Source organism: Procambarus clarkii, chromosome 48 (assembly GCF_040958095.1).
Source record: "Procambarus clarkii isolate CNS0578487 chromosome 48, FALCON_Pclarkii_2.0, whole genome shotgun sequence".
Classification (NCBI taxonomy): domain Eukaryota; kingdom Metazoa; phylum Arthropoda; class Malacostraca; order Decapoda; family Cambaridae; genus Procambarus; species Procambarus clarkii.
Window position 1 is genome coordinate 14902451 of NC_091197.1, and position 19993 is coordinate 14922443.

At 42.1% G+C, this 19993-nt stretch overlaps 1 protein-coding gene across 8 annotated transcripts in view; it reads left to right on the forward strand.

The window, feature by feature from the left end:
- LOC123764803 (Calmodulin-binding transcription activator) overlaps positions 1-19993 on the forward strand; it is a 671468-nt gene that overhangs the window by 602772 nt on the left and 48703 nt on the right. For 6 of the 8 annotated variants that reach the window (XM_045752968.2, XM_045752966.2, XM_045752967.2 and 3 more), the window contains 6 exons: positions 4041-4108; positions 6974-7109; positions 11587-11658; positions 12567-12708; positions 13404-13450; positions 18935-18973. In XM_045752968.2, coding sequence (XP_045608924.2) covers positions 4041-4108; positions 6974-7109; positions 11587-11658; positions 12567-12708; positions 13404-13450; positions 18935-18973 — 504 coding nt within the window. The remainder of the gene's footprint in view (positions 1-4040; positions 4109-6973; positions 7110-11586; positions 11659-12566; positions 12709-13403; positions 13451-18934; positions 18974-19993) is intronic. The other 2 variants (XM_045752965.2, XM_069302639.1) reach the window with 1 other exon arrangement.

Genomic DNA, 19993 nt, shown 5'->3' on the forward strand with positions numbered 1-19993 from the left:
CTGTCGTTGGTGTGCGTTTATAACGGGTCCCGAACCCTCTTGTTTCTTACCATGCTTGATACTTGCTTGATACGGGTTCTGGGAGATCTTCTACTCCCCAAGCCCGGCCCGAAGCCAGGCTTGACTTGTGATAGCTTGGTCCACCAGGCTGTTGCTTGGAGCGGCCAGCAGGCCCATATTATCCATCACAGCCCGGTTGGTCCGGTAATTCTTGAAGAAAACTATCCAGTTTTCTCTTGAAGACTTACACGTTTTTTTTCCGGCAATATTTCTTATACTCGCTGGTAGGATGTTGAATAACCGCGGATCTCTGTCGCCTCTTATCCTTATCTTCCCCCAGCACGGAATCTTGGTTCTCTTAAGTTTAGTCGTCTAGCATCACTGGACTTTTACTAGTTCTGCTTTATTCTTTTTTTGTTGGTGGGATTCCACACTAGGGTTACCTGTGCTAGTACTGGGCCAACACAGGTGGTGGACCGGGGCCAGGGTTGTGTATACTTGTGCACTTACGAGACGTGTTCATCTTTCCTTAGTCATGGGACCACAGGAGGGGGTCACACTAGGGGACCCCACACCACGCTGGACCCCACACCACGCTGGACCCCACACCACGCTGGACCCCCACACCATGCACACTCCCATCCAAGTGCTGCATTTGCCATGAGGGACCAGTTGCCGGGGGGTCCAGCTGGCGTCTGGGGTCAGCTGCCGTGATGGACAGCTTCCATTGGGGTGTATTTTCCGTGGGGTCCAGTTGCCGTGGACCTTAGATGCCGTGTGGGGGGTCCAGTTGCCGTGTGTAGGGAGTGCAGCTGCCGTGGGAGGCCCTTGGAACAAAATAAGAGAGGGGGGTACAACTAAGCGCATGAACAAGTGGCATGCAATATTTTCAAACTTGTTCTGAAAGTTTGTTGACGTGACCGGAATGTTAAGGAGGACAGCGCCGCCTATTGGACAGTTGGTGAGGTCTTGACCAGAGCCCTGGGGGCCCTCCTTCACTGGGGGGCCCTCCTTAACTGGGGGCCCCTCCCTCAAGCGTGTTCAAAGGCCACATGAGAGAATGAGTGTGGCACTGGTGAGGGGGTCAGGCACTGGTGTGGGCGACCCATTAGCATGGTGCACTGTTTACAAGATGCTGTTGCTGGTCGCATTTTTCGCTAATTAGTCCAACTGTTATTCAGGTTTTTCACGAGGAAATTGCGTAGCAATATATATATTATATATATATATATATATAATATATATATATATATATATATATATATATATATATATATATATATATATATATATATATATAATATAAAATATTGCGATTTTACCGAAAATAATCAAAATTTATTCAAGTAAGTGAGATGCCTCGACGATATTGATCAGTCCCTCCTCCTAAGGTTTCCCAACGCGGAGAAAACGGTCAATTTAAAGTGTCCTCTCCTAACCCGCCAGAGGACCCAAAACAGAAAACGGGACAGTACGTCACTTTCGCCACCCGCTTCCATTTTTTCTAGTACGACAATTTTTGGACCTTATGTAACGCATACGATCGAAAAGCGACGTTCTTTGTAAAGGGGGGGGGGGTGGACAGATTGTATTGATATGATATCTTAAGATCTTGAGATGATTTCGGGGCTTTAGTGTCCCCGCGGCCCGGTCCTCGACCAGGCCTCCACCCCCAGGAAGCAGCCCGTGATAGCTGACTAACACCCAGGTACCTATTTTACTGCTAGTTAACAGGGGCATAGGGTGAAAGAAACTCTGCCCATTGTTTCTCGCCGGTGCCTGGGATCGAACCCGGGACCACAGGATCACAAGTCCAGTGTGCTGTCCGCTCGGCCGACCGATGGAGAGAGAGACCCATTACTTGCTCTACTATAATTAAGAAACATTAACTTTAAACCTAAGGTTGAACAAAACAATTTAAACTAGGCGGCCCTTTCGTTCAGCTTAGGCTATATAATACAAATTTTATCCTATTAAAAATTCTTACGTAATAAAATGAACTTGATGTAAGGAGACAGCTATCTGCTGGAAGTTAGGATGGTGGAATAAATTAGAATCTTAGGAGTAATTATCATATATAATAGTGAGAAACTTTATTTAGCTTTACGTCTGGCAGCGAAGCGGGCGCCAACTGGCGTGGGGAATATATGTTTATTAACCATTCTCAAACATTTAGTGGGGGGGGGGCTGTGGGGGATTGGGGAGATTGGGAGGCTGTGGGGGATTGGGGAGACAGGACTGGGGAGATTGGGAGGCTGTGGGGGATTGGGGAGACAGGACTGGGGAGATTGGGAGGCTGTGGGGGATTGGGGAGACAGGACTGGGGAGATTGGGAGGCTGTGGGGGATTGGGGAGACAGGACTGGGGAGATTGGGAGGCTGTGGGGGATTGGGGAGACAGGACTGGGGAGATTGGGAGGCTGTGGGGGATTGGGGAAACTAAACAGGGGAGATTGGGAGGCTGTGGGGGATTGGGGAAACTAAACAGGGGAGATTGGGAGGGGAAAAAAGTTGAGGAAGACGGGGAAATTCCTAGGCAGGCATAGGGGAAAAATAAGATGCAGTGTAAACATTGAGGTTTCAGACTAACCTGTTCTCTCGAATAATACGTCGTATTTTGACGATAAAAATCCCGAACGTCAAATTATGATGTACTATAAATCATAATGGCTTGCAAAATTGACGGGTTATTGCGTTTTCTATTCGGGGGGGTTCATCGGTAAGGTTAGCTTCGGGTACGTTAGTTCATCAGTTTTGGGACGTTGTGACAACTCGGGAGGACAGAGTGATCAGACAGTGGCCGGCAGGCTAGATGTGACATATAGGCCACATATGTGGTCATATGGGCCACATATGTCGTCATATAGTCCACATACGACGTTCCATACGTCCTCCATTATCGTGCAGACGATCACGTTTCGTCATGAAAATATCTTATTCTTTACGTAACCAATTTGGCGGGAAACAGAACTATTTGAAAACTTCAACGTCACCTCAGTCTGCCAATCAGGAAGTGGGTGACACGTGGCAATAATTACCCGAAATGTCAGGGATACATATCCTCAAGTCACATTTCATACTTACACGTAATACACAACGGTATATTATAGGAATACATATGGACAAGGTATACACATGGAAGCCTAACCCTCCCGAACGAATTTTAGGAATTATGGAAAAAAAACTGTTATGGTTAGGTTAAATACAGGACGGGTTATGGTTGAATGGCGGAACCCATGAGCTGAAGCTTAATCCTTCAAACTACAGTAGACGAGAACACTCCGCCATAAGAGAGGAGAAGGGAGCCGAAACCACCGTCTCATTATCAGTTTGGTCTCGTCAAATGTAAATGTTCGGAGAGGCGGCTCCCACAGTAGCTCCAAGAGCAAGGCGTCCTTGGGGGAAATGGTTCAGTTAATAACACGGAGGTGGAAGGGCCTCAAGCCAACGACTGTGAAATCCAGAACCAGGAATATCATCAGACAGTAATGGCGGGAGATTCACTTTGCGAGCCTCGGCGCGCCATCATTTGAATCCCGCCACCTGATTGGTCGCCCAGGAGGCATACTCGGGCCTGAATGGCTGTAGGCACATATTATTTAGCCTATTGGGAAATACAATACCTTTGACCGTTAAATGTTATATTGATATATTTTTTATATAATGGTGTTCATTTATGGAACATTGTAGTTTATATAGAATATTTTATGGTAGTTTTTCGTTGACTCTACATATCCAATATATTTTTGAATTAGTAGTATGCAGGATTATATAATGCATTTCTCTCTCTCTCTCTCTGTCGTCTCTCTCTCTCTCTCTCTCTCTCTCTCTCTCTCTCTCTCTCTCTCTCTCTCTCTCTCTCTCTCTCTCTCTCTCTCTCTCTCTCTCTCTCTCTCCCCCCCCCCAAACCTACTATCTGCAGACCAACAAGTCCATGATAGTCATAATGTTCGGCTGCCACAATAGACCCCAGTAAGTGGTCAGTCTGGGTATAATAATACCACAGTCCCTCCTCCTAATGCTTATCGTTTTCTCTTTCAGGAAATCGCCTCCCTCCTCATCAGCTTTGACAGACACATTGATTGGCTCTCCAAGGAAGTCAAAATCAGGTGAGTTCTCCCTCCTCCATTCTCTCTTGTTAGTATTACAACAGTTTTATATTCGTATTATTTATCTGTGTGTGCGTGTGTGTGAGTGTGTGTACTCACCTAGTTGTGCTTGCGGGGGTTGAGCTTTGGCTCTTTGGTCCCGCCTCTCAACCGTCAATCGTGTGTGTGTATGTGGTGGGGGGGGATTGGGAACACCAGCAACACCCAGGCAACACCTTGGGAGCACCTCCGTCCCTCCAGGCACCGCATCAGTCAAGTATTAGAGAATTAACATAATTGCTCTCGGAAGATTGAGAAAACTTTCAAGAAAAAATCGATATATGATATTGGTGTCGATCTTTTAAGACAAAATACCTTTGGAAGACGTTCGTCACGCAGTCTACTCGCTATATCATGCAATTAATTTAATGATATTCGATTTAATTTATTTTAATGGAGAAAATTTCATTTTCTCCAAGGAGTACCGGACCAACCGGGCTGTGGTGGATATGTGGGGCCTACGGGCCGCTGCAAACAACAGCCTGGTGGACCTAATTCACTAGTCAAGCCAGGCCTCGGGGCCGGGCTTGGGGAGTAGAAGAACTCCCAGAACCCCATCAACCAGGTATCATTAATTACGTGACGATCAAGAGTGAACTAACGCAGGGTGAAACTGGGTCAGGTTGAATATAAAATAATTCGTCAAGCAACTGATTATTGCAATGCTGCAAACCTTCTCCTTCCTGCCGTTGCAAAGGAGAAGGGAGGTGTAATTGGCTTGTTACCAGCACCAACCAGTCGTTGATGAGTTACTTCCCTTAAAGATACTGAATGAAAATGACTACTTTTAAAGATGCTGAAAAATTAGAAGGTGATATTAATACAATTTTCGATTGGGCAGCTGAAAATAACATGTTAAACAGTGAAAGGTTCCAGTTACTTAGGTATGGTAAAAAATTATGACATTAAACAAAATACAGTGTACAAGACAATCAAATCTGCCCATAGTGGGAAACGACACGTATTGGTTTATGGAATAATTCTGTCTGACGACCTAACGTTTAGGGAGCATAACCAAGCAAATATTGCGTCAGCCAAAAATATGATAGGATGGAGTACGAGAACTTTCACATCCAGGGATCCCATCACAATGCTCATAGTGTTCAGATCAGTTGTGCTGTCCTGCCTTGAGTACTGCTCAGTACTCACTTCCCCCTTCAGAGCAGGAAATTAACACACCAACGGTTTTGGCAGACCATGTGGCTAGGCTAGGCTAGGCATAGTTGATATTTAGGCTAGGCTAGGCTAGGCATAGTTGATATTTAGGCTAGGCTAGGCTAGGCTAGGCATAGTTGATATTTAGGCTAGGCTAGGCTAGGCTAGGCATAGTTGATATTTAGGCTAGGCTAGACATAGTTGTTATTTAGGCTAGGCTAGGCTAGGCATGGCATAGTTGATATTTAACAGCTGAGGCGCAGAAGATAGGCTTCCTCGAATAATAGAGGGGAGTACAGTGAGGCATTTCAAGTTCATACATATGTATGAATGGTTTTGAGTAGATAGGAGTAAATAGGTAAAATACATATGTATGAATAGGTTTTGAGTAAATAGGAGCCGCCACGTATAGGTCAATATGCCTTCTAAATTTCCCTTATAATTGAATTAGTAATTCAAATGCGGTTTATCGTTTGACGGAATTGATAATAATTCTCAAGTATTGGTATATAATAAAAGTTTAAATCCAGTTTTGTACTTAATGCCTTTAATGTTTTGTAAATAAAATAAGGATGGATTGTTAAAATCCAGGTTAAAATTCGAACCCGTCCAGGGTTCGAATCCCTCCCCCCCAGGTTTGACAGTGACAGTCATCTCCTCTCACTGTCAGTTAACTCATTTGATGGACTAAAGAAAAATTTTAATTTCACATGGACCGGTTGAGTGACTTATTTGTTTAATGCATTTTCTGGATCTTTTGTGTTCTAAATCCTCTCATGTTATGTTTTAAATTGATGTCGGTGTTCGGCTGTTGTCGGCGTGAGTGACAGGTTGTGTGTGTACTTGCGGGGGTTGAGCTCTGGCTCTTTGGTCCCGCCTCTCAACTGTCAATCAACTGGTGTACAGATTCCTGAGCCTTCCTCTGTGTGTGTGTGTGTGTGTGTGTGTGTGTGTGTGTGTGTGTGTGTGTGTGTGTGTGTGTGTGTGTGTGTGTGTCATTTCTAATGTTTTGTCAATTTGGTTTAGTGATTTTCTGAATTTTATTTTTAATATTTTTTGGGTAGAATTATCTCTGATTTTGTCTTAATGGTCGACATAAATAGGCCTAAATCATTGATATAAGTAGGCCTACTTCATATTCGTTTATGCTAATATATCGTAGGATGGTTTGCTCACTATTTAGTAATGATCTTGGTAAGGAAATTTTAGTTTTAACGGTAAATACCGAAGCGAAAGCCTCATTATATAGAAAACGGGCACCATTAGCTGCCAGTGACAGCTGGCGGCGGATAGGGGCAACTTACTTATATCTACCGGAGGCCTAATATGTTCCGTTCCACCGATTGCTGTTGTAGTATCCAGCGAGACTTTTGATTTCATTGTCCCCCCACCATTAGGGGTTTGGTAGGCGTCATGTCCTCATCATTTACAATGACTTGAAAGCTTTTTGAGTGATTTATATTGACTTTGAACGTCATCCAAGCTTCGCCCATGTCGTATTCTTGTCATATAATTCCTGTTAATATATATATATATATGTGTGTCAGTATACATAATGAGCGTGTGTGAGAGATGTGAGGGAGGGTAAGAGCGTGAGAGGTGAGGGATTAAGAGCATGAGAGAGCGTGAGGAGTGAGGTAGAGCAGTAACTAGCGTTGAGGTCTCCGACAGGCCCAAGAGCGGCTCCATGCTGCTGTACTCGAGGAAGAAGGTCCGGTACCGGCGCGACGGCTACTGCTGGAAGAAACGTAAGGACGGCAAGACCACCAGAGAGGACCACATGAAGCTCAAGGTCCAGGGCATAGAGGTTAGTTATTGATTGTTGGTACTGTGTGTGGGGCCCTGTTCTCCTTGCTCTCTCTCTCTCTGTGTCTCTCTTGTCTGTCTGTCTCTCTCTCTGTCTCTCTGTCTGTCTCTCTCTCTGTCTCTCTGTCTGTCTCTCTCTCTGTCTCTCTCTCTCTCTCTCTCTCTCTCTCTCTCTCTCTCTCTCTCTCTCTCTCTCTCTCTCTCTCTCTCTCTCTCTCTCTCTCTCTCTCTCTCTCTGTGTATCTGTCTCTCTGTCTCTGTCTCTCTCTGTGTATCTGTCTCTCTGTCTCTCTCTCTCTGCGTATCTGTCTCTATGTCTCTGTCTCTCACTGTCACTCTGTCTGTCTGTCTTTCTCTCTCTCTCTCTCTCTCTCTCTCTCTCTCTCTCTCTCTCTCTCTCTCTCTCTCTCTCTCTCTCTCTCTCTCTCTCTCTCTCTCTCTCTGTCAAAACTAAGACTAGGGTTCATAAGGGCTGTTGAATGACGTAGTATTAAAACATCAAACAAGACTTGGTCTCCAATCTCAGCTCATCCGAAGCCTGCTCCTAGAGACCCATTTATTTCACGAGCCTATTATATGCCTCGTTAGGAATAAACTTTATTCATTGGGTAACAGCCATATAAGGAACAGGATGAGACTGAAGCCACTTTTGTGTCAGAGCCTTCATGTGATCACTTGACCTGATCTCCCAGCATCCAGATGCGAGTCTTGTCTCTGAAGGAGAGAAAGGGTGAGAGCCTAGTGTCACAGGTGCCAACTACTGGTTGTCCACAGAGTTGGGCCAGGTGCGGAACTTTAATTATGTTGACCCTGTACATAAGACTAAGACTAGGGAGAGGGGGTACATGCTCTAGATGAGAGTCAACTGGTGGTGCTTCATATCAGCCCATCCTCCTGGTTGGGTCGTACTTATAGTAACGATAAGGACTATAGAACATATAGCTACGTACAAGGCAATTAGAAAGTAGAAATCTGTACTATTGAATTTGGACAAACTAGAAAAAGGTTTAGTATACATGTTCCAAAGTATACCAAAACTAACTTAACTTTTCTTAGCCTATAAATAACTTTCATAATATTTACATTATGATTAATATTATTTAATATAATTTTTAAAATATTTCCCCAATAATAATAAAAATCAAGTTCAAATTGTATATTAAAAGAAAATTTATTCAATAAAATATGGCGCTTGAGGAATATATATATGAAATTGTAGTCTAAATATGATTTCGTTGCATTAAAGTTCTGGTCAATATTAAGCTGGTGAGGAAATGTATTTTGTGTAATTGAATTCTTGTTGACATACGTTTATTAAATAATATTTTCTGTTTGGCTTTTTAATTTGACTTGACTAATGCCAGCCATTGTCAGACGTCTGTGGTCGTCTGTGTTGGTGGACAGCCGCGTGTCATGACAATGTCTGCCTTGACACATGACATGGCTACAGTGGGGTACACTGTGGGCCATATTGGGGTATACTGTGGCAATATTGGGGTACACTGTGGCCATATTGGGGTACACTGTGGGCCATATTGGGGTATACTGTGGCAATATTGGGGTACACTGTGGCCATATTGGGGTACACTGTGGCCATATTGGGGTACACTGTGGGCCATATTGGGGTACACTGTGGGCCATATTGGGGTACACTGTGGCCATATTGGGGTACACTGTGGGCCATATTGGGGTACACTGTGGCCATATTGGGGTACACTGTGGGCCATATTGGGGTACACTGTGGGCCATATTGGGGTACACTGGCCATATTGGGGTACACCTTGGCCATATTGGGGTACACTTTGGCCATATTGGGGGTACACTGTGGCCATATTGGGGGGTACACTGTGGCCATATTGGGGTACACTTTGGGCCATATTGGGGTACACTTTGGCCATATTAGGGTACACTTTGGCCATATTGGGGTACACTGTGGGCCATATTGGGGTACACTGTGGCCATATTGGGGTACACTGTGGGCCATATTGGGGTACACTGTGGTCATATTGGGGTACACTGTGGCCATATTGGGGTACACTGTGGTCATATTGGGGTACACTGTGGGCCATATTGGGGTACACTGTGGGCCATATTGGGGTACACTGTGGTCATATTGGGGTACACTGTGGGCCATATTGGGGTACACTGTGGCCATATTGGGGGTACACTGTGGCCATATTGGGGGTACACTGTGGGCATATTGGGGTACACTGTGGGCCATATTGGGGTACACTGTGGGCATATTGGGGTACACTGTGGCCATGGTGGGACACCTAGATGTACTAAGATGTGTGTGCTGCATCAAACTTAGCTCCCGGGTTCTGCCTTACGAAACATTATACAAGTAACCCGATGTACTTCTTTTATCATCTTTACATTTACAAATTTGAATCGAGTTAACTTCATTGATTTCTACGCCTAATATACTCCACTTGTTGACAACTCTAACACTGAACAAGTTCATTCTGTTACGCATATAAATGCACGCATATATATATATATATATATATATATATATATATATATATATATATATATATATATATAATATTACATTGTGACCACGTCAGGAGACTGACAGTGTGGAGAGGGGAAAGAATGAGGGGAAGAGAGAGGGGAAAGAGAGGGGGGAAGGGAAGGAGGGGGTTAGGGTAGTTCCCATGACAACAGGTGTAAGGGCTCAGGTGACCAATTTGGCTGCTGGCAACCGATAAAGTCTCGTATGTTTGTTATCTTGGTTTCCTCTGTGCTATTATTATTTGTCCTCGTCTTCCCTAAGATATATACAGGGGGAAAACCACAGCAGGGTGATGACTCAGGGAATGAATACTGAGGCTGCACGATGGGATCGAACTTGCGGTAATAGCGCGCACGCAGGTGGAGACCTTACTAGACCAGGACCTTATTAGACCGTTCAACAGTGGAGGTCTATAAACCATCCAATGTAGGAAAACTGTGTTGCGTGCCTGTTCAGTCAGGCTGCCAGGTGTAACCACTCAACATTTAACTGATCAATCAGTCGAGCAGGATGTCTGGTCAAATGGCTTCCAGGGATGGGGCAGTGAACCCCAGAACCTCAAGTGATGGTAATCTGCGACTCACAGGTATTACACAAAAAGTCTACGGAATTCTGCACCCACATTTCATTACTTGATTAGTGGTGTTTCTACTCCACTAAGAACTACTTCTACTAGTTCTGAGTGGTGGCGCCTGGTGGTGGGGCTGATTCATGGCGTCTGTCCAACCCGTCCTCATAATACAGCGTTGTATTTTAACGAATTCTTTACCTAAGGCCAAAAATCGTCGTACTAGAAAATGGCAGCGGCTCGCAAAATTGACATACTGTCCCGTTTTCTATTTTGGGTCCTCAGGTGGGGTTAGGATAAGAGGCCCATTAGTACGACAGTTTCTTGACGTTGGGGAACCTTAGGAGGACGGGCTGGTCTATGAACTGGCCTGATCAGCTAAACTGTTTCTAAGGTTCGTTACCTTGCAGCAGCACCAGCAGCCCCCTCTAGCCTTAGACTCGGGCACGTTGCTGACAGCTCAGCCACTCCTCGCCCAGCCCGTCCTCCAAAAATCAGCCCGTCCTCCAAAAATCAGCCCGTCCTCCAAAAATCAGCCCGTCCTCCAAAAATCAGCCCGTCCTCCAAAAATCAGCCCGTAGTATTAAATCGTACTGTCAATTCGGAGGACGGGTTGCCTCACCTCAGTACTGGTGGGTGTCACCACCATGGCCCAACTGTTTGTCTTGTGTGAAGGGGAAGGACGGGGAACTATCAGGGGGGGGGGAAGTGGGAGGGTTGTTTGACAGGTGATCAACATGTGCGAAATAATCACAGTAGCAATATAAAAAAAACAAGAGAGAATATCAAGTTAGTACAAGAGGATTCAACACCCCCAGTACCCCCCCCCCCCCAAGGACTCCATCCTACGGCTTCAATATGTACTCGCTTATAAACACATTCGTGTGATTTAACTTCACAATGAGTATTTAGTGGTTGTGGGAATACAGCTCGTGTTCACGTGTCTTTTTTTTTTGTATGTTACTGGAGGAATGCATCTCAATGGTTTAAGCATTAGTGCTGAGGCGCGTCAATTGCTCAATGATTATCTCGGACGCTCAAAGTCGCTTGTTATACTCTCGTTTGTTAAGCCTAATGTTAATTTCAACGAGGGGCAAGTTTAGCCAAGTCACAATGTGAAGTGAATTATAAGTGTCATTCCTGTAACGACTTGATAATTACCGCACATGTGACGAGACCCACGTCAGTGGTAATTAAACCCGTGTCTAACAACCATGCAATATTTTCAACATTTTCAGCTCTCTTGGGACACATGTTTGTGACAAGGGGGGGAGGGGATACCAAGCACCAACGACGTGGATTTTGGCCAAATGAACCCCTCCCCCCCCCCAATGCTTCTCCCATGGTTAAAGATGGGTGTTATTAGTATTAATTATTATTATTGTCTTTCAGTGCATCTACGGGTGTTATGTGCACTCTGCCATCCTGCCCACCTTCCACCGGCGGTGTTACTGGCTGCTGCAGGTAAGTCCTTACCCTCCTCACTTCCCACTCACTAGTGGGAAGTGACCCTCACTTCCCACTCACCCCTCGCCCTGAAATACAGGGTACTGTATCCCGGGGTACCTTCCCCACAACATACTGTATCACAGTATACTATATCTCTCGGTATACTGTACCCCTGGGTACTGCTCCCGTAGTGTTCTGCTCCCACAGGGTACTGCTTTCCTGGGGTACTGTACTTGCTCCAATAATCATTCTCATATCTGACATACACAAATTATACAGATCTTTTTCTTCCTATGGGAACGACACTATAACATTTTGATGAGAATAGCATTCATGGGCCCACGGGGTTCTACTCAAACCTCACATTACCCCTTACCCTGGGTTCGACTGGTGCAAATCTCACTCTTCCCTCAACCTGGGCTCTGCCCACTCCACACACTCACCTCATTCTTGGCTCTCCTTGACCATATTTAACACTCAACATTATCCTCCATTTACCCACAAAGAAAAATGCCTGGGGGAATACTTGCAAAGTGGGAATTCTCAGGGGAAATATTCCTAGTGTCAAACTTATTCAGAATGGAATAGTCAGTAAATATGACAGGGAGGAGGGAAGGAAAGGTGGAAGAGGAGGATTGTTATAGAGAACTGTCCATGGAGAAATTGTCAGGTAAATATAACCTCGAGAGAGGAGGCGGAGAAATGCCTTTGGGGTGAAATTGTCTATACTCTGCAAGACTTAAAATCATTATAAAGGTCTAAAATGTTTGAGAAATCATCTATATTTCCACTTAATGATGTATAAGATAATTCAGGGTGATGGAATGTTTGATGTCCCAAAGTGATGGTGGTATGTTTGATGAGCCATGGTGATGACATGTTGATCAATTGGCCAGGGTTTGCTTATTTGTTTGCTCTTTCAGAATCCAGACATTGTGTTGGTACACTACCTAAACGTGCCCTACCCTGACGACAACAAGCTGGTCATGGCTTCCAGCATCTCCCTCTGGGCAGACAAGAAGGAATGGACCAAAGAAGAACTCATCAGCCAGCTCAAACCCATGTGTGAGTAGTCGCCAGCTTCAACTACCACTTACTACATCATATAACTCCAGGGGGTTGTACTCAAGGAATGCACTATAGTTGAGCTTTGTTTCATGCATCAGTACTACGTAACAAGGTGATCCGAGTGTACATTTTACATATAAAATCCAAGTTTTATTAATAAATGATTGTTCTTATTATATAATTGTATAAGATTACATAAAATTACTGTACATTAATTACACACAAAAGTCACAATAATAGGATAGCAGGTCGACATTATCATTATATACTGTACATGGTCACTTTCTGTGCCATTGTTCATGTGCTCATTGTATGTACATGATAAGATTAGTGCTGGAACATGGCATGTGCAGTTTGGTCGTACTGATTCATGGGCTTTCTTAACTACAGTGTTTACTTAAAATATGGTACCAACACTGTCATGCAACGCTAAATGTACAGTACATAATTATTGACCAACTTGTATTAATTACTTGAGTCTCGGTACTTATATTGATTCACTAGAATGCATTAAGTAGTTTAGAAGTGTGTGAAGTTTTTCATAAAATTAATAATTACTTGTATTTGTAATTTACAAATGCTTGTTTTTAAGTTCTCTGTTTGATAGAGATTAGATCGTTGACTTAAATACGCTAAAAATGAAACTGAACGAGTGTTGTGTTTACTGAGCATCTTTCACCTGGCTTTCGCAGTCTTCAGCGAGGACGAGCCGGACCTCAACAATGAACTAGAGATCTCGGTAAATATGTCCGGTTTTATCTGTATGGAGTATACCTGTGGAAGTATTTTGAAGTATATCACAATAGCTATTGTATCTAGAGAAACTATAGGATGTGTACATGCTCTTGGTGAGAGAGAGAATGCTCGCTATGTGAAGCTGATTACCCAAATTATTTTACTTTTTTAATGGAGTAGTTACAAACCAGTTAGTCAGGGCTGTAATAAATAACTGAGATTATTTTCAAAATAATTTCTTATATATAGTTTCTACGACTAATACAGTGACCATTAATTTAGCCCAGAAATTTACCATAAAATGAAATGTCAAATTTGGGAGTTTAGATAACTATCAGGGATGATCACTTGAGCAATATTAAGCTCATGTACAGCACAAGCTTTGGTCATCTAAAATGAGCGTTCATCCCTCTTACAGTGGTAAATAACATAAATTATGCTGTACATTTCTCATATCTTTTGTACATATTTTAATTGTTAATTAATATATATTTTTTTTAACATTTTAACTATAGTAGGCTTATGTTTTAGTGTAAATCATGCTCTAAACCTTTTTTCCATTACATAAAGAAACCATATTATCATGATGTATCAATGAGAAAAATCAGTAGGCGCCCTAAGGAGGACTTGAACCTATGTTCTGGGTTTCTGCCTAGCACACGCCTTAGACCACTGCACCACAACATAGTACATTATAAGTTTGGGTTCTTTCTTTTATATCAAGGAAAAAAAGCCTGTTTTTAAAGTGTAAACATCCTCATTTGGATATAATTCCTCTTCAATCGTGGTAATGCTGTGCTTGCTCGTATTCTCTCTCTCTCTCACTCTCTCTCTCTCTCTTGAGAATACTGGTGTCTTAATTGTTGAGCGTGCTTCTCTCTCTCTCTCAAATCATAAATACCTAAGTATGTATGCTAAATTAAATTTCCTCTTACAGCACGAGTTAGATAGCTGCGTTTAACACACAAATTAATTTGTTGAATCGATTGTGAAAGTGAATAGTGTCGGTGCCCTCATGTGGTGACATTGGCAGTGTGATGCGGGCCAATGTACTGTAATTTAATTACATCTGGTATAGCATATATAAAATTTAAATTTTAGAGATTTCATGAAGTGTGCATAAAATATATTCCAGTATGCTGAGTGAAGCACATACAGAGAACTAAAAGATTAACAGAGAATGTGTAAGGTACTTAAAGATCAGATAGATGAAGGATATGTAGAGGACATAAGGATCAGATAGATGAAGGCTATGTAGAGTACATGAGGATCAGATAGATGAAGGATATGTAGCGTACATAAGGATCAGATAGATGAAGGATATGTAGCGTACATACAAATTAGATAAGTATTAGGTAACCAGAGGTTTTCTAAAGAGGAAGTTGTATAATTAAAGTTTCTGAAGCTTTGGAAGAACTCTGGTGTTAGATAAGTCTCGGGAAAATGAAAAGTGTGAATGACTCGTATTTGGGTCATATAGCATAAAGAAACGAAGGCTTTATTAAGTCATATATAACTCGCCATCTTCCAGTTTGACTCCCGGTTTGGTGCCTTCTTTTGATAATTACTTACTTACTTACTTCCAGTTTGACTAGATTGGGACCGATTATCATATCTGATGAATCAGATATGATGATAAATATTAACAAGAGTACAGTACTGTACATAGGACAATACTGTACTTTAAAGTGAAACTAGTAAGAACAACAATCACATAGGTTAAATTCTAATAAAAAATTCCAATTTCAAATTGGAGTCAATTAAAATACTGTATATATATAAAATATAAATGGATGGAATACAATAATAAATTCAGTTGTGGTGCATAGAATACACACAGTTTCTTGTTAAGTGATAATGGATACTTGCTCACCCTCTGGTAAAGCTGTTCAGAAGCGCACATGCAACCTGAGGGAGTCATTAAAGACTCTCCAAGGTAACTTAACTCTCAGGCCTGTGTAAAGAAAGGCAGTAACAAGATTTAATGATAAAGAGTAAATGTTTCACCAGTATCAGAAAGAAATTGAAGGAGACTAGAAGGATAGGCAATATATTAATTGTACTAGCCAGTCATGTGCAAGATCTTGCGTTAGATTTTGATAAAATATCTTTGAAGATCTGGGTTAATAGTGTAACAGGTCTTGTAATACAAGCTCAGATAAATAACATCTTAACTTCAAAAACTGCTCAAGGTTTATGTTCTTCCATAATTTTTTTTAACATACCAAAATTTGTATAAGAGTGTGTATTAAAGGATATAACAGACCAAACTTTAATGCAGAAGCCATAATGTGAAGGACTGGATACTAATTGCATTCAAATTTGCATATTTAAAGATTTGCTTTTGCAGTAATGGCATGCAGCTCATGTTATTATTTTTCATACGTTAGTCTGTAAACACTAAATTAATCTTGTGATGATGTGACCCCAATGAAAACATTGCCGTACAGAATTAAGGTCAAATGCCTTTAAATCAATTTTAGGACTAATAACTTTGCAAGTATTGTTGTACAGCATTTAATTTTTCTAGTAAGCTTTGAGCAGTATTAATGTGAAGCTTTGGGCTGTGATTGTGGTGAGCAGTGATCATGAAGACAACATAGGATGGAGGGAGGAGGAAGTGCCCTAAACATGTTAATGTGCAGTAACTTCTGCAGTAATGCATAAAAAACAGTGATGATTGTAATAAATTGCCAGTTTCTAGGTGAGCCCCGGTGACTCCCAGAAGCTGTTACTGTATATACAATACTGATATGGTATCATCTACTAGGTTATATCAGTCATGGAGTTCTATAGGTCTACCAGGGACCAGTGCCAAATCCTGGCCCACTTGAAGAGGTGCAGGAATTGATGACATTTGTTGTTGCCACCTCACCGAGATTGGCAACCAGAAAGTCAGCAAGCTAACACAAACCCCTGCTGGCTCTAAAAAAGACAGCAGCCATGAAACCCGCCAGAAGTGGGAATGTAGCTCGCTGCTAGGTGGTGTCTCAGCCCTCATTTCTCTGGCAGATGTAGGCAGTCAACAAACAACCTGGAGGGGAGGGAGGGAGATCAGGGAGCCATGGGGCTTACCCAGAAATTGTTTTTTTCATTACAATCAATGATGGTTTTCTGGGGGTATCCCGTTCTGACTGGCTAGACTTAACACTGCAGATGACCTGAGAAAGAAGAGCCTTGGAACAGGGAGCAAGGACAGAGAATCAACTCATAAGTCATCCATTGAAGCAGAATTGGTGGTACAAAGATCACGGCAGAGAGTTGCCACTTCACACAGCACATTATGCACCCCCAAATGAACCAACCAAGCATCAATGACCAAAGGACCCATACGGAAGCCAACAGACTCGTTCTTCCCCAGAAAAGAGGGAGCCAGCTGCAGACAAACAAAACTCCCTCCAGGGCCAAAAGAAAAAAAATTCTGCATCTGGGGGAAAGTGTGAAACTTTCCAAACTGACAGGCAAAAGCAAAAAAAAAACAAAAATAAAGACTTAAAGAAACAATCATGGACCAAAGGACACCATAAAATGAGAGACAGAAAGAAATAAAGAAAGAAATACAAGAATGTGGTCCAGAGACCAAGCAGGCTCAGAGAGTGCATGAGTAGCGTGGAGGTGAAACAATACACAAGATGAAAGGAAAGAAAGTGGGGAAGGAGTGCCACGAAACCTCATACTGTCACAGAAGAGGAATGCAGGTGGGGCACCATCAAAGAAGCCACCTGCTCACCATAAAGATGGAATAAATATGCATAAAAAATACCAGAAATGAAGAAATCAAACCAGGGAAGTATGTCACTGGGATAACCTTCTGATAGAGGCGGAGCAGTGGAAAAACACCAGTTTTTGGACACTAAGCAATCAGCATATGAAACTAAGGCTGAACCAGTCGCCAGGGAACCTGAAAGATCTCCTTCCTTTGATAGGATTCCAACCTGGCCAGGACCCAGAGCAACAGCTGGACCTTCCCCCACTGCCATGTCATAGAGGTGTACCATGAGAGGGCTGGTGCAAAGCATAAGAGGCAGGAAACCTCCTCGAAGACTGAGCACAGTGCCAAGAAGCCAAGGAAGGACTGACCATAGGAGGTGCAAACAACCAAAAATCAGGATCCACCAAAGTTCTATCTCAACCAACAGACAGCAACTCCCATTCCCTGCCTGACACATTCTCATCCTTGGATGTGAATGTGAAACTTTAGAACACAAGAGGTTTGAAATAGGATGACAAGAAGTGGTCATAGAGGACAAAAACTGAGCAACCACTTCTTTCAGAAAGAGAGGCAAAAATAGGCAGATGGACCAGAGGCCCACAGCCAAGGTGAATCAATGACTGGGCTAGCACAGCCTGTTGACATGTGAGGAGGGCAGTATATAATGCAGCCACCATCATCTGGAGCATGGGTGTGTACAGATTGGGGGAGAGCTGCTGATGAAGGCTCAGAGGATACCAAAACCTCTGGATGCATAGGTTTTGGATGCAAAACTGCTGGATGCAATCTTTGCACTCTGTGAGTGCAAAGGATGCAACTGCACAATAAGCTGACTAACTCCTGATTATCTACTCACTGCTAGGTGAACAGGTACATTAGGTAAAAGGAAATATGCCCAACCATTTCTGTCCAGCCTGGGATTTGAACCCAGAATTCTCGATTGTGCGTCGAGAACAAACCAGACTGTACTACTAGGACCCCATGAAGGGAAGGGTTTATCATGAAATGTCTTGAACCTGGCCTTGGTTCATGACAGAACTTGGGCCTTTGTCATGAACCTGGCCATGATCCCCAGTAAACGTAGGAACTCCTCGGCTGACATGACCAAGTAGTTGGGAGCCATCTCCGTAAGATAGTTTCAGGGAGCCACTAGGGGTCACCCCAGAAAAACAGTAAACTGTTTGTAGATTAGAATGGTTTACTGATAGTTTAATAAGTTCTTTTTGCTTGTGATAAGCAATTTATCTTTATTAATAACAAAATTAAATCAAATGTAAAACTTTATTCATACATAGTTTGACATAAAATTTATTGTATTACATTTGATGTTACTGTATTGGCATTGTAGAGAACTTATCCCATCCTTCCATCCCCAACTGGGCAGTGTTGAATGTGGTATATATATATATAGACAATGTTGGTGTCTTTGTGCCTCACTCACTAAACTATTGCTCTACTAGGATTACTTGGCCTCGTCTCTGCAGATGACTTATTTTGCTACTTGTAGTGGCCTTCTTTACTTTTAACTGGGGCAAGGTCAAGGGGGATTGATTTTTCATACAAACAGTAATAATTTTGTATACTGCATTAGATTCCCTTGTAATTTATTTTCCCTTGTTCTATAAAATATAAAAATGAATGGATGCATGTAAATTCTAAACACCTCTGAAGCAGTTAGCTGACCTCCCCCCACCACCCCCCCCCCCCGACTAAGCTCCCCCTTGAGTGCGCTCTGTGATCCCAGTATCAGTGTTGAGTGTTTCCATGTTCTTTTAGCCTTCGTGTGGAGGTCGGGTGTACAGCCAGCTCAGCAAGGTTAGTTTCTTCCGCATCCTTTTCCTCATGCCTCTATTTTCTTGGTTAACCTCTGCTTTTGACTTGAAACAATTCCTACCAATATCATAATTGCACTTCTATTCAAAACATAAGCTGTAGTAAAAATTTTGAAGAGATTGATAACAAGTCTGAAATATTTCACAAATAAATAAAAGGACAGTATACTGTATGTAATTTTCAGCTGAAGTACAAAGATCACATGTAAAAAAAGTGGGGAATTTTCATATTAATAAATGGACACAAAAATTATGCATAGAAGTGCATATCATTAATAAGGAGCTTGAAGTGATGCTCTTAACTGCAGTAATTCATCTTCATGTGACTAAATTCAAGGACTGGTTATATGTAACTAGTAACAATATCTTTTTGTTTTTTCACATTTATTATTTTAGACTGTCTCATAATATACAGCATCTCATCAGTGGGATACAGTCCTCTTGAAATATTTGTAAAAAAATATATATATATTATATATATTTATTTGTTTATTCTGTAGTTGGAGGTCAGAGGTCATGAGTCAGACCTTTTAAACATACTTTGTGGTCCATAAGGGGATGGAAGATGCAACTGGATTACCTACCCCATAGTACCATAGGTGGATGCTCTTAGGTATCTCTTAGAAACCTGTCTTCACATAATTTTAATTGGCTAATGTAAAGACTGGACATTCCCAATAATAAGACTGATATGTGTGAATATAAAAATAATTCAGAGAATGGGAAAGGTTACACGAGATTAAAGGATTGTATTATGATGCAGTATTTATTATAATACCTATTGTATTATGATGCAGTATTTATTATAATACCTATTGTATTATGATGCAGTATTTATGAATGATGCATGAGTGTTTAAAACATTTTGCATTATTATTATTATTATTATTATTATTATTATACTCATGAACTCGCTTTGGAACCGTTCATTTAATGTTTTACCTCTTTCCTTTTTGGTCTCTGTGAATACAGTGTATATCTCTCATTTGTATTATTTAGATTT